At 32.8% G+C, this 15,400-nt stretch overlaps 2 protein-coding genes and 1 long non-coding RNA gene across 8 annotated transcripts in view; 1 reads left to right on the forward strand and 2 right to left on the reverse strand.

The window, feature by feature from the left end:
• Positions 1–128: 128 nt before the first annotated feature.
• On the reverse strand, positions 129–3,695 carry LOC116845591 (surfeit locus protein 1). 6 transcript variants are annotated; one of them, XM_032818438.1, is made up of 8 exons: positions 3,605–3,695; positions 2,909–3,395; positions 2,538–2,659; positions 2,242–2,439; positions 1,972–2,142; positions 903–1,046; positions 646–746; positions 134–569 (listed from the first exon to the last, which is right to left on the reverse strand). In XM_032818438.1, exons 2-7 carry the CDS (start codon positions 3,107–3,109, stop codon positions 659–661), a joined length of 924 nt encoding a protein of 307 aa, XP_032674329.1. In that variant the 5' UTR covers positions 3,110–3,395; positions 3,605–3,695; the 3' UTR covers positions 134–569; positions 646–658. The 6 variants fall into 6 exon arrangements, with proteins under 6 accessions (XP_032674332.1, XP_032674329.1, XP_032674327.1 ...); XM_032818436.1 differs by having other exon boundaries at positions 646–758; XM_032818441.1 differs by lacking the exon at positions 3,605–3,695 and having other exon boundaries at positions 129–569; positions 646–758; positions 2,905–3,087.
• LOC116845593 lies at positions 2,071–9,172 on the forward strand. Its single transcript, XR_004378271.1, has 3 exons — positions 2,071–2,174; positions 7,226–7,530; positions 9,043–9,172. It is a non-coding gene; the product is annotated as an uncharacterized LOC116845593 (long non-coding RNA).
• Positions 5,040–15,400, reverse strand: part of LOC116845592 (homeobox protein prophet of Pit-1-like) — a 12,809-nt gene continuing 2,448 nt past the window's right edge. The window contains exons 2-4 of the mRNA XM_032818442.1: positions 14,348–14,482; positions 9,053–9,348; positions 5,040–7,493 (exon numbers count right to left, since the gene is read on the reverse strand). Of these exons, the coding sequence (XP_032674333.1) occupies positions 7,202–7,493; positions 9,053–9,348; positions 14,348–14,482 (723 nt within the window). The 3' untranslated portion in view covers positions 5,040–7,201. The remainder of the gene's footprint in view (positions 7,494–9,052; positions 9,349–14,347; positions 14,483–15,400) is intronic.

Below are 15,400 nucleotides of genomic sequence, written 5' to 3' on the forward strand. Positions count from 1 at the left end.
ATATATATATATATATATATATATATATATATATATATATATATATATCGTTATTATTCTTAGATTTATCATAATTAAATTTGTTATTATTATTATTAACATTATATATATAGTTATTATTAGTAGTATATATAATGCGGACATACCACGAAATAAATGTAACTTGTATATTGTATATTTTCATATTTGTATAAAGGTATTTTTTATGCTGAATGTTTCGTTGAAGTAAATTGTATACACCATGACCATCGGCTGGCGGCTCTTTTAGTCTAGCGATTTGTGAAAATCGCTGTTATTAGTTGTCATTATCGTTGTTAACGGTAGCGAAGGAGAAGATCGGGGGTGTTTCTTCCTCCCTCCCCCTCACCGAGGGAGCAACTGGATGATATTTCTGCGAAACGGAGCACACTCGCACTTGTTATGTTTATGAAATAAAGTATGTTACGAGCTACGTGTTCTTCTCCAGTTTTGCACCCGTTTCGTTTTGCTCGATTCAATAATTTACCTTGGTTCGAATAATCTGCGTGATGATCATGTTTGCCAATATTACGTAAGACGCTTAACGAAGACTGTAAGAGAACAAAGATGACAAATATGTCGTAACGTCGGTAATCAATTCTGAATTCGTTAGAGATTAAATTTTACCTTATAATGCATTCTATTTCTTGACACGTTTTGTAAAGGTGATGCGATAAAACGACTTATTAAGGCTATGATGTAGCTTGTATTTAAGGAAGTAACGCAAACTACAAGAGTACCTATAGTTATATTTTCACACTTTTTATACCTTTCGAATTTATATCAGAAAAATATCGATACGTGAGAAAAGCGATTACAAAACATGCAATTTCTTTATAAAATGTCGATACCAAATGTACGCTGTACTGATAGACAGTCCGTACCAAGTGACTATGTAACTTAAATGCTCGTTCCTTAAAACTATTTTCGTCTGACCGCCGATTGGACCTTTGGGAGTGCCATAACCAACTGACAATTCTATGTACACGGGTTCTGCTTCTGCCACCTTTGCCATCTCCTTTAAATCTCTGAAATACAGCAATGTACAAAATTGCATTATTCACAATTAATAGTACTAAAATACCGATTGGTTACTTAAGTGGTCAACAGTATCATTAGATCAATGATTTTATGAATATATACAGGATATTTGACACTAAGTGTCCTATATTTTGTATACCTGTAGATTAGATCAAAATGAACACGAAATTCCTCTACCATTTCGCAAACAACCACATAAAATTTGAATTATTCATCAAAGAAGATTGATCACACGTTACACGGTGATAACAACGCTTGCCGTCATGTGCTTCTAGATTAGATCAAACTAAATAAAAAGTCCTTTACCGTTTTGCAAATAATCACGTAAATTTACTTTAGTTACTAATTTAATTTAGTTACTAATTAAAGAACGTTGGTGCATTATTGTGCACAACCATCTGCTAATTTTACCTGTGATTAATAACTAAGAAACCTACATGGTTATTTGCAAAATGATATAGAACTTTTTTGTTAAGTTTGATTTCATCTACTATATGAAGTATGGAACACTTAGGCCGGTATTCATAGTCCAACCTTATATTTAAGATCATCTTAAGTACTGTCTTAAAATGTCATGAACCAATCACAGAGGTGTATTCGTATCTTAAGATATTAGTTAAGACGATTTTGAAATAAGATTTGACTATGAATACTAACCTTAGTGTCAGATATTCTGTATACATGTTAACATACCCAGACAACATAATGTCTAAAATCGGGATATAAGATTATCTTTAAGATATCTTTCAGGTGATTTACGTATAAATGTCTGAAGTGTCTTAAATATTATCTTTAAGATGTCTTATGTCCCGATTTTAGACATTATGTTGTCTGGGTAGTGATATAAATAATATAATGTCTGGATAGTGATATAATAGATTGTTTTAAAGGAAAGGAAAAGAGATCTTTTACCTGTAGTGCCAGATTCCACTCATAGGACTATTGAGTGGTACAAACGGCGGTCGCTTTTCAGTGGTTCTAACAATACCCACAATCTCCATCGAATTCGTAATCTTATCTTCCTGTTTGTATGTAAAGCGTGCGTTTTTAGGAATCCATCCACGATTCACCATGATAGTCATGCTGAAATAATTAATGCCACAATAGAAAATTAAGTAAGTAATATTAGTATAACATAACTATTGCTCTTTCCAGCTATTAAGAAAAGCAAGATGTAATTACTCGCGATCTTCTAGTTTGAAAGGTGTAACCACATAATATCCTGTGTTTGATTTGCTAGAAAATACACCACCACCTTTCTCACTTAATCCTTGACCTTTTATAATAAGGCTTCTGGGTCCTATCAAGAATTCCTTGTCATATATGAACTTGCCTTTTATTTTTACACGATAGTATTCCTTGTCTTCTAATTCATATAGGCTGGAAGAATATATTTATGTTAAATAGCTATAATTCAAAGCACATGGTATCTTACAAATGTAAATTCAGATTTTAGAATCAGTAATTTGTGATTTTACTTCAGTGGTAAATCAATTGGCTCAGCTGTGGTACGTTGCTCTAGATTGTCTATTAAATTCAACTTCCATCGCCACCTCTTAATTTGCCATGTACCAAGCCCAAAAGCAACGATGGGTATAGCCTACATTGATAAAATTACAATATATATAGATGATATAGATATATAGATGATATAGGATATATAGATTCAAAAATTCTATTAGTAAAGTCAAAAGATTAAAGATTAATATAGAGCATATATTATGTAAATTTTATAAAGAACATTTGACATGCAAATCTTAATCTGCACTATAAAACAGGCTTATGTTATGATAAATGTACAAAATTTTATACAGGAAATTGTGATAATCATATCTGCAGCATTACTTGCCAACAAGCTATATCCATACAATCCAACGTTCACATCCTTTCGTTGATATTGATTCTGTATTATAACGTTAGGTTTCGTTGTAATACTTTTATATCTGGCTTGTGTATTTATATTACCAAACATTAAAACACGTGTACTCTTATTGAGTATACACCTCGTATTTTTCAAACTTTCCAACATTCTTTTGATCGTTAAATTCATGCTTGACGTTGAATTGTTAAAAGTAGCGAAATAAAATTTTACGTTCTCAATTACAAACAATTCATAATTACGTAGAAAATGCTGTCCTATAAAAAGAGCTTACGATCACTAGCAGCCGAAAGAATCAGCTGATACATCCGTCAACCTATATTTCAATATAAGAAAAAAATGCACCTAACTCACTGTTGAATCCATCACTATCACAATTGTTCTATCATATTCTTAAATCTATCACTACTCAATTTATCGATTTGTACGGTGGCGGTTCGTAGCGGAGACTTCAGAACTAGTTTTATAGAAATAACAGGTTTAAAGGCTAAATCACACTAACAATTAGCGATAGATGATTGACGATTGAAGGTTGGAACTTGACCAATTCGGATAAAGCAAGCTAAGTTGAAGCTCGTTGATTCGTCAAAATCTAATCTTCAATCGTCAATCGTCAATTGCTAGTATGATTTGGCCTTTAAAGGCCTTCAATTGTTCTATCACTACCTCGTTCGTTTTCGTTTATTTAGATATATAGGATGTACAAAAGGTGTACTAGGTGAAGGTATTGAACCTATCTCACCCTTTAGGAAGATCACTACCTCGATTTGTCGATGTGTACGATAGCGGCTCGTAGCGGAGACTTTAGAACTAATTTTACAGAAATAACGGGTCTAAATTAAGCAGGATGATTCCATTTGATTTAGACTCGTTATTTTTGCAAAATTAATTCCAAAGTCTCCACTACGAGCTGCCACAGCACAAATTGGCAAATTGAGGTAGTGATAAAGGGTCGGATAGGCTCAACACCTAGACCCGTACACTTTTTTGTACACCCTTTATTTCTAATTAAAAAAAAAATGAAGTAGTGATAGATTTAAGATAGTGATAGAACAATTGAAGTAGTGATGAATTTAACAATGAGATAATCTCGGTGCATTTTTTCTCTTATATTGAAATATAAGCAAAATTCAATAGGCTTACACATAATGACATAAATCAAGTATTTTGTCCGCAAAATAAAGTTGACAGTTAATAGTTTAAACAGTGAGAAAGTTGAATTGCCATTAGTGCTTCACTCCTTGCTATAGCAGAGTATACGAATGTTTAGTTTATATATCACGTCACTGGATTTAGCTCAATTAAGGATTATTCAAACAAACTTACATAGTTCCATGATGCCTAAGGAAATTGACCGAAGAATGATATTATTTTATGCATATGCAATATATAATTATCAAATTTATTTAAATATAGACCTTTACACATCGTTATGTAGTCAAGTTATGGATTGAGGATTGCAATCGAACCAATCAAGTAAAGCAGAACTAAAATTTAGATTACCTAATTAATCTGATTGCAATCCGCAATTCATAGTCTGATGCAAACATAACTTGGCCAAATCTAACAGATCTTTAAGCATCTGTTAAATTCTTATTTTTAATTAATTTTTGTAAATATCTGCAAAGAGTTATCTGGCGCCATCTAACAGTGCCGATAAAAACCTGATTACCAGTGTAGATAAGTAAGATTTGAGTCTCGGCTAAATAGGGTTTATGTCGCGGCTAAAAACGTGTACATTAGTTCCAAAGTTTTCGTTACGAGCTGGCACTCACCTTGCTAAAGAAACAAGAGAGAAAGAGAGAGAGATTGTAATACAACTCAATTATAAATTAAACATACTTTATTTTCAAATTTTACGAATCAATAGTAAACTCAAAATCCTGTTTATTCTTAAGTAATACGGCTTAATAACTGATCAAACGGCCTTTTATTTTAAAGTATATAATTTCTAATTTTCAAATATATTAGGATCATGACGTTATTGTTGGTCTTAATAAAATTAATTATTTTTAAATATAGGAAAAAAATTGTAAGTAATTGAGTGGAAGACATTACTTTGCGATTATATTTATTTCTAAAACAAATATATATCCTAAATTTTAATTGCTATATTTATATATTTATATTTATATATAAATTATAATTATAGATCTATTTACAGAGCATTAACACTTCGAGGTTTCTTATCAAAAACACTAACATGATAACTGATGGAAGAGCTTCTTTTACAGAGTACTTCCTACCTTTTTCAATCATCATGTCGCGTATGCAGGTGCGAATTCGGAGGTGCACAAATGCATTTTAAATGATATTTGTAGTCAATACGTACAAATTACGTATAGCAGATATCTTACATCGTAGATCTTTCAAAAATCCAGACGTCTTGACACTTAACAGAGCTATTTCTTTGATTGATCGTCGCCGGTCGTCACGAAACGCTTCAATCAAGAATGCTACATTATTTATTGTACAGAAACGCGTTCTCGCAACGCTCGTCTACTTCCTTCGGAAATTTTTACAGATGAAAATCATGCACCGAGACAGTAAATAACGAGTTACAAGTTCGCGAAGTTTAATTTTAGTTAACAATACGATCTCAGTTTCGAAAGTTCTCACTATGAGACGACTGCACTGGAATAAAAATCGTTTGCACTTTTGTCGCTGAACCCTTTCAGTCCTTTCTTCCTATTATATACGAAATATTATTTATTCGTTTCTCTTTCTATGGTGTTAATAATAAATAGTAATTTCTCTACAAAGACGATACATGTACTTGGCGAACTGAACAATATTTTGCAACTACGTATTTTATAACAGCACGTCTTTGCCTGAAAAACTGAAAGAACTGTAGATCTTTATTATTATTCAATAATAAAAATACGTTATTTGAGAACCGTACGCGTTAATATGAGAATTTAAACTAAAATTCAATTTAACAATTGACTTAATATCGAAAAACACATTAACACATGTTGCCATCTTTTACATTAAAATCGTCGTTTAACGAACACATGGAGATGTTTCTCGTATCTAGAGGATTTAAAATTTTCGCGCGAGATCTCTCTTTAAATTTTATTCTCTAAACGCGAAATGAGATTTTCGTACAACAGATGCATCAAGAAATGATCGGCTAAAAAATATTGTCAAATTTTAAGATTTTAAAGATATTAGTTTCTCTTTTCAAATTTAAACCTTTAAAAGTTGTTATCTTTACGTATTTGGAATGTGTTATTTAAAAGAATTTATAAGAAAAAAATTTTGAGAACGCCGGAATCACATCTGCAAATAATATAAATTGGACACATATTCAGTAATTGCAACTTAATAATAATACATTATTTCTAATAATTGTTTATTGATGACCGATCACTCATCGATATATCTATTCTGTATGTAAATTATGAGTACTTTCAGATCGCTTATTGTGAAAGATATTTAGTGTTTAATAAGTGTGTTAGTGTATTTTTGTATACGTGTGTCTGTCGCGTTATAAAATATTGCTTTAAAAATACTTCATTCTGAATCATTACAATTTGCAATGCGGAATCACTAAACACACACCACCCGATGTTACTGTCGCACGTGTAAAGACGGTACCCGTTAGACATTCTCGATACGTTAAATACACCGTTAAATTATATGCTCGCTCAATTTACAATAAGTGTAACGAGATAAAATATGTAACAATATAAGTATCGCGATATCCACGTCGTAATAATCGACGCTTGACAAAATGCTCGATCTCTTCTTCTTGACGTTGATGCAAAGTAACGATATCGTCCCGTGATGTGATTAGAATTCTTCGCGTTTCTTATTTCTCAAATGCATGAATTTATATATAAAATTATGTTCCACTTCAGAAAAAATGTAAAAATGAACATAGGAATTCGGTAGGAGCGGTTAAAAATGTTTGTTCTAAATTAACAAATAGAGAAGATAATTCATGGCTTGTATTAATCACACAAAATATAATGTGTAATTTATTCAAATTAAAATAACTATTTAAAAATTAAACTATTTTCTTTTTAGAATAATAGAATTCATATTTGTTGATACTATTAGTTCCTACCGTTGAATATCGCTTTTTTTACGCGAAACAAATAAAACATATGCGTTGATTAACAGGAGCGATTCAGTATGTATCTCGATCAAGCGTTTTAAAGATGAAACGAATTTCAAGGTAAGAAAAGACCGACTGATCGTTTTGATTTCGTGCACCGTCTTCGTCATTCAGAGTGAATTCACCTCGCAGCTCGCGGTTCAGTTGTTCTTGCTGCTGTTCAGGGTGACGTCCAGAGGCTCGTCCATGCTCGGTGCGACGTCCTGTTGCTGCTGAGGGTTGCTCGACAGATGATGAAATAGCGTCGTGACCGGCGGATGCCTGGTGGTTACGTGATGGTGTCCCTTCAGAGTGAGGTCCATCTCAGCTTCCTGCGGCCGCTCCCTCGTCCCTAGGATGTCGCTTCGGTCCACAGGACTCGCGCAGATCCTCGGCGGCGTGGCACATCGGCACTTCATCCTATCGGGTGATTTGTCCAAAGGTACTGAGTATCTGCAAACACACAACAGCCTTGGATTAAATACAGAAGGTCAGTGAAGTTCGAATCGAATGAATTGAGATCGCACATTTCTTTTCTTATCTTTAGAAATTTTCTTCTCGGATACAATTCATTCTACTTCTGGAAAAGTGAACAGATGCACGTTGATCTCTGGATTTTCATTAATTAACGTCACAAGTGTTCTTCTTAAATTTAATTTGAGGGCTTTAATTTTCTTTCCAAATAAAAAATTTTTATTCTAGATTAAATGTTTAGATATGTGTTGTTTAGAAGTAAAAGAATTGTAGAAAAAGAATATTGAAAGCGCTAAAATAATCAGTAAATGCTACACAGTTTTGCACAGTAATTAATGTAATGATACATTAATCTTAATAATTATTTACTAATAACTGTTCACTCGTTGATACGTCTATACATATTGACAAATTATGAGTAATAAGATAAGTACTTTCAGATCACTTATTGTAAGAAAAGTAAATGATATGCAAGCTTCACGTAATAAATAATTTCAAGTTAATAACTGATACATTATTTTTAGTAATTATTTTCTAATGCTCAACTACTTATTGACATACACAAAAATATAATCTTTATTATCCTTAGAGGAATATTCTTATATATGACCTCAAAAGGATTCTTCTAAAACCAAAAGAAAAATATTCTAAACACGAGATTACCCCTCTTCATTGGAAGAAATACTCTTTTAGTAAAAATGTTTGCTTAGAATATAGGATTACAGGAAATCCCTGATAAAAAAAGTTTATAGAGAACGATAGAATAAAATTCTATCATTCTATCGTTTTCTATCGTTTTGAATATGAATTTTGGTTTGTGAATTCACAAATGTGAATAGTATTCTATCGTATACAATAGAATACAATAGATAGAATTTCTATCATTAGTTTCCTATAGAATATAAAATCGTATATAACCAGATAAAATACGATAAAATACGATAGGATTCATATCTGAACTTGCGAGCGAGAACGATACAGCTTAAAGAAAATGATTTAAATTGATAATGCTATCAATTTGAATCGTTTTCTTTAAGCTGTATCGTTCTCGCTCGCAAGTTCAGATATGAATCCTATCGTATTTTACCGTATTTTATCTGGTTATATACGATTTTGTATTCTATAGGAAACTAACGATAGAAATTCTATCATTATCTATTGTATTCTATTGTATACGATAGAATACTATTCACATTTTGTAAATTCACGAACCAAAATCCATATTCAAAACGATAGAAAATGATTATTTTATTCTATCGTTCTCTATAAACTATTTTTACCAGGGATAACATTTTGTAACTAGAGTCCTTCTTTTTTAGATGTCAGAATATTCTCTTTTTGGTTTTAGAAGAATCCTCTTGAGGCTACATACAAGAAGATTCCGCTAAGGATGAGATTATATTTTTTTTTAGTACATCTATTTTCTGTATGTAATTTATGAGTACTTTCAAGTCGCTTATTATGGAAGATATTTAGTGTTTAATAGAGTCTAGAGGTGTTGTAAAAAATTGCTTGAAAAAATATTTAGTTCCTCTCACCCTGGTGGCGGCGGCGGCAGGATCCTGAAGTCCCTGCAGACTGCGGGCGGCACAGGACCGCCGGTGTCGGCTAATTTGTCGCTCGAGCTCGCGAGGTTCGCACCTGATGAGGACGACGGCGACGTCGAAGAGGCGTCAGCAGTCCTCTCAATGCCGCCAGGACTCACAGGGGGTGGCCGACCGAGCAGCAACGGAGTGGCGCTCCCTAAACCCAAGCATCGCATTCGCCACGCGTCCTGCAGCAATTGTAACCGAGCTTGCTTTCTCCACTTTGCCCGTCTGTTTTGAAACCATACCTGCGGAGGAACCGCTGACCTGACCGATCGTTGCCGTGATTCCGCCCCCTTGACCACCACCGCGGGGCGAGAAAATGGCGAACGTCACAACGATTAAATGAAACTAAGAGACTAAAGGCGATGACCAGAAAGCGACAATTCTCACCTACGAAAATGTAATCTTCTCTTTAGCGGAAATCCTCTGAAGATAGAAGAACAAGAAAATGTTTTTTTCCTCTTTTTAAGAACAAAATGTTGTAATGAAAATTACAACGAATTTTTACGGTAGTTCTTGAACTGTACTGTATTATGAACAAAATTACTATATATTCGTTGAAAAATATTCGTTTAAAGAATTATGCAAGTTTGGCATTTTTCTGTAAATTATTGTAATTGCTTGAATATTTTTTAGATTTGATAGATCGTCAAATTTACTATTCTTATTATTTTTATATTAATTTATACTTCAACTTCAGTATAGTCCAGTTTCGCAAAAACATTGTAAAAAGAAACAATCGAACGTAATTTTTACCACAATATTTTCTGCATGGAGATAACCTCAAGAGAATTCTTCCGAAAAGAAAGTATTTCAAACACAATATATTCTTAAAGAGTTAGAGAAATTTTGTTTTTTATCTACAGTAAAAAAATCTTGTTCCACATAGAAATTTTTCCTAGTAACAGGATATTCTGTCTCAAGTAAATATATTCCTCTTGATTTAAAAGAGCAAAAGTTAAAATAATATCTAGTAGGTTTTTCACTCATAGTCGACTTTATTAAAAGAAGAACACTCTTTCGGTAAGAGTTCTGGCTTAAAATATGAGATTACAAGAAATAGGAACTAGAGAAATAGCAACTAGAGTTCTTTTTTGGAAGTTGAAATATTTTTCTTTTCGTTTCAAGAGAATTCTCTTGAGACAATATATAGGAGGATTTCCGCTAAGAATAAGATTATTCTTTTTGATGTTTGAACAATCCCGAAGAAGAGAATTCGAACATGCGAATGATATTGTTCACGTTTTCGATTTCGTGCATTCACGATGTTACAGAATGAAAAGTTTCTTTATTGATATTCTATTAAATTGCTGCGAAAGATTTGTCATCTTTCTATTGAATTCTCATTAGAAATTTGATTGTTAAAAGAAAAGTTCTCATTAGATACCTAAAAAAATACTGAATCAATGTTGTCCGCAAAAATTATTAATTGATAATTTAAGTGTTTTTTCTTAAAATTATTAATTCTTCGGAACTGGATAATTTCGTTTTCTAATTTAATTAACAAATACGACAAACCTTTCGGCAATAACTCATAATATACCAATAAAGATTCTTTTCCTACTTTTAATTAGGGATGTTTATACGATATTTTGATGTTATCGAACCGCCGATATGCAACTGCGTTAATTATCTTTACAAATGACTAAATTTAATTTTGATCAATTGAATTTAGTGCAATTGACTAATGTGAAACTTAATGATTAATGGATAATTCCATCTAAAGTTCATTAAAAAGAAATTAATTATATCATATCTTAACAAATTGTTTTAAACGTGTTCTAAGAAATTAATTATACCACACTCAAAAAAATGGTCTTGCAGTAATCACAGAAATTATCTAGATACGAGAAATGAACTAAGATAAACGACTAACAAACACAGCGATATCGCTTTTGTGTTTTGTACTTAATTGATATAGATGGCAGAAACCGAATTTATATTTGAATTATTCGTAAAATTTAGCAAGAAAGTCTCTTGTGTATCTCTTAGGCTCGATTATTTTGGTTTTAATTGAGACTTAAATATGTCTTTATTTATTTAAAAAGGAAGATAAAGATAGATATATGTTTAAATTTTGCTTAAAACCAAAATAATGTTAGCGCAACTAGGCCTTAGTAATTCAGATTATTAATTGGGATCTAAATTCGCCCGCAGATATTGCTGGGATGCTGCTGCTGTAAATTCTATGTGTCACGGGCAATTTTCCAGTAAATACCAAAAACGATAAATTTTAACCACGATGTTTAGGATTCCACCTGGACCAGCGAAATATTTTTTTGAGTGCATTGAAGCCCATAAATGGCGAGGGATTTCTCCGAGTTGTGCCGGCGATACTACCAATTATCAAACACCCCCGTGGATAGTTTACACTCCCCTTTTAGCCCTTTCACTCGAGAATCACGGCTGAGGAGACTCGAAAGCACTGATCGAATTTACTTGCCGAACTTCCGAGTTTCTCGCGCTCGTACATGCCCGCTGCGCAGAGACAACCTCGCCTCAGTCGTTTCATCGTCTAATCGTTTTCGCACAATGGCCCGCGCGTAATAGCCGTTATCGCAGCCAGATGTACGCACGGCGCCTTTGTGATACGATCGAGTCTACCAGTTTTGTCCGCGTTCTAATATCATTAATGAATCGAGACATCTGCGCACAAGACGACTTGATTGAAAAGTTGTTGTCGTTGCCCTGACATTCCCGCGATCGCTCCCGACGAGGGAATCAATCGGTCAGACAATCCGTATCATGTCATAACAGTGAATAATCAAATAACTCGTACTATACACACACACGCGCGTATATGCAATACCAAAAGGAGATTTCAACATATTGCAATGTTTTCATGAGTCTCCTTCGAAGAAAATTACCAGTCTATTTTCTTCCTACACACAGAAAAGTACCTACTGCATTCAAATAAATGTTACTTGATTCAAAATGCTGTCTGAATCCCACTAAGTTTCGCATTTTAATCAAGGAAATATTAAATTAAAACAAAAAAATTAATTCTACTTCATTATATAAATTTTTCTTTAATGTACATGATAAAATGAGCGTATCTAAAATTTGCCATCATTTATTTATTTACCATCAATTTATTTTAAAACTATTAACAAAAAAGAAATTCTTTGTCGAAAATAATTATTACTTGAAGGAAAGTAAACTGAGTTCATTGAGGAAAAATTTTAAGTATTAAAAATATAAAATATTAAAAAATATTAAACAAAAATATAAAACAAAAATTAATTTTTCTTAGTTATATAAATTCTTCTTTAATTTACACGATAATGAGCGTATCTAGAATTTTTATTTTAGAACTATCATCAAAAGAGAAATCCTTTCTTGAAGATAATGATTGAAAGAAAATAAACTGAATACATTGAAAAAAATACTTGAATATTCATTGTTTGTAGTATATAAAGTTTATTTCACATAAATAAAGAGTTTTATATCCCTTGTATAAACTTGCGGGTATTTTTTCTCAATGCAATCGCTTTTCTTGGCAGTGAAATGATATTTTTCTGTGTGTACGACAACAATTCTCTACGTTGCAAATTGAAAACTTAAGTAAGCGCGAATTGGAAATTCATCTCACATGAAAAAATCTCGAATGTATGCTTCAGTGCGATGAGACAACGTCATCATGCTTATAACATTGCAATTGCATCAGTTGAATCAGCCAATCAATCGTACGGATAAGCGCGTTGTATGTAATTAACATGTGTATTATATGATACAATAATACAAAGAATTTTCGATTTCGCGCGGTCTCTCTTTCCGATTTAGACTGATTAAAAATGGTCGCTGATTACGAACACTTTCGCAATCAGCGAAAAAATCACTTAAAATTGCAAAAAAAAAAAGAAAAAAGAAAAGAATTTATTAATTCGACACACAGTTCACACTGTCCGCGTTTAGATCTGTGTTCTTGTCGATGTCTTGTTGTAAACGGTAATATTTTACACGTTTCATACGTTTGCATGCATTTATATACGAAATACGAAACGGCGACTAGTGAAAAGCTAGATGCTGCGGAAATAAATTGCGATCGTTAGCTGGTTAATCAAACTTCCAAGCGTACTCGGAAAGCGAATGAGGCTGAACCGCGCGTGTTTTCCGTAAATAGTTTATTCGGGCTTTAATTAGTGAACGGTTTTAGGGAACGAGGTAATTCGTTGGGAGCTCGCGTTTCGTAGATTTTGAGGTTGCAAGTTTTCTTAGCCCTTTGGTTGCCGGGCAGGCAAAGGCGGCCATTGGCTTTTATCTCGAATAGTTTCCCTGATAAAAGGCTTGTCTTCCTACCTTCCGAGAGCGGTAGAATCGAGAAATGTCTAAATTCGCCGCGAAACACCAAATTGAAGAGTATCTCCGATCGTCTTAAAGATCGTTCTCTCTTGAACGATTTCTAATTAAACATTACCGAATCGCGAGAGACGCTTTCTCTTTAATTAACACTCTTCAATAAAACTAAAAAATGCCTTATATTTAACAAAAAAAGATATTTAAACAAAAATTAAAATAAAAAGGCTCTGATGATACAACTAAGAGAAGATTTAAGGGCCAATAAGAGTCTATACACAGTAGTGTAATCAGACAAATGAGAAACTTGAAACTGTGACTTACACAGCCAACAAATATGAGAACTTGTTAGTCAAAATATCTAAAGAAATTTTTATATTTATTGACTATGTAAGTTACAGTTTCAAGTTTTTCATTTATCTGATTACATCACTACATCACTACTGTGCATAAGCTCTTATCGGCTCTTAAATCTTCTCTTGATTAAAAGATCTGTAACTTAACCATTTGCAGTTTGAATTACTTCCGACTTTTCTTCTCAAACGAGCTATGAGAGTATACATTATTTTTTATTTTATTTTAATATTTCAACGTTTAACTAAAATGTAATAACACATTTGCAATAATATATTTATACTGAACATATTGTTAATAAGTAAAAGATTAATTTATAGAATCGACTAGAACGAAATGCGATATCGAAGTGGACTCGACACAAATAAAGGGTTAAAATACGCGCGTTGTATGTACACACTTATAATAAACGTAGATACACACGCTTTCTCTCTCATGAGACGCATCGATCGTGTTTGCATTGGCGGCACACATTTAAAATCAACGCGATATATTGATTGAAGAATTCCGAGAGGAAAAATCGAGGCGGGAGCTGAATGAACTACTGAAAAGCGAAATCGATAAGGTAGCGAAGTGATCGTATGGTAGATTCACCTGTACACGTGCTTCCGAGAGCGATATCCGAAGCGCGACTTCCTCTCTGAGGAAAACGTCGGGATAATGCGTCTTCTGAAAGAGGGATTCCAGTTCCTGAAGCTGCTGCGGCGTGAACGTGGTCCGATTGCGTCTCTGCTTGAAAAAGTCACAAGGATCCGACTATTACACACGCCACGAAACGTCAAAGCCCCGCCGCGCGTTACGTATATTCTCAATAAAAAATTACGGCGTTGTTAAATCGATCAGCGACTACACACAGAAAAATCTCATTCCGCCGTTAAGAAGAGCGATTGCTCAATTTGCTTTGCTTCTTCTAAATAATAGCTATTTTCAACAAAGAATATTTTCTTGATAATAGACAATAATAATTTTAATATACAGATATAATAATAGATAATATATGTAGATATAATAATAGACAATAATCTTCAAATATACTTGTTTTGAAAATTGAGAAAAAGCTCACATTATCAAAAGAAGAATTAATTTACTCTTTATAAGAATATTATGAAATTCTATGCAAGAAAAAGTTGGCTCAACTTTATGTAGCAAGCAAACTAAATTGTTGTTTTTTAATATTCTTAATTGAAATACTAGGATTCAGAATGTATTTTAAATAAATTGAATGGGCTTGTGATGAGCCTATGATAGATTTGCGGAGATATATAAACTTATAAAATACTTGAAACACGTGAAATTTACTTGAATGCAGTATGCATTTTCCTGTATGTATCAATTGCAGTATCATTCCCGATATGTCATATCGGGATGAGGTAATGTTTTTTCATCAGCGTTCACGACATTTTGCGTGTAAAAAGTGTGTCAGAGGAAAAAGAGGATATGCGAGGGAGAATTAAATAATATATCCCATAATTATTTCTGCTACATTTGTGTGTGATGAGTCAGAGAGAAAGCGGAGTTGAACGCATTTGTGTGAGTAAATTTGAATGAATTTGAAATATAATATTTTGTTTACTAGTTTCACACATATACAAAGATTACATGAATACCAACGTTCCTTTGCAGGTTTGCAAAGTAAACAGAAATATA

The sequence above is a fragment of the Odontomachus brunneus genome, unplaced genomic scaffold (assembly GCF_010583005.1).
Source record: "Odontomachus brunneus isolate Ranch 3 - 2012 unplaced genomic scaffold, Obru_v1 Obru_scaffold_053, whole genome shotgun sequence".
Lineage (NCBI taxonomy): Eukaryota > Metazoa > Arthropoda > Insecta > Hymenoptera > Formicidae > Odontomachus > Odontomachus brunneus.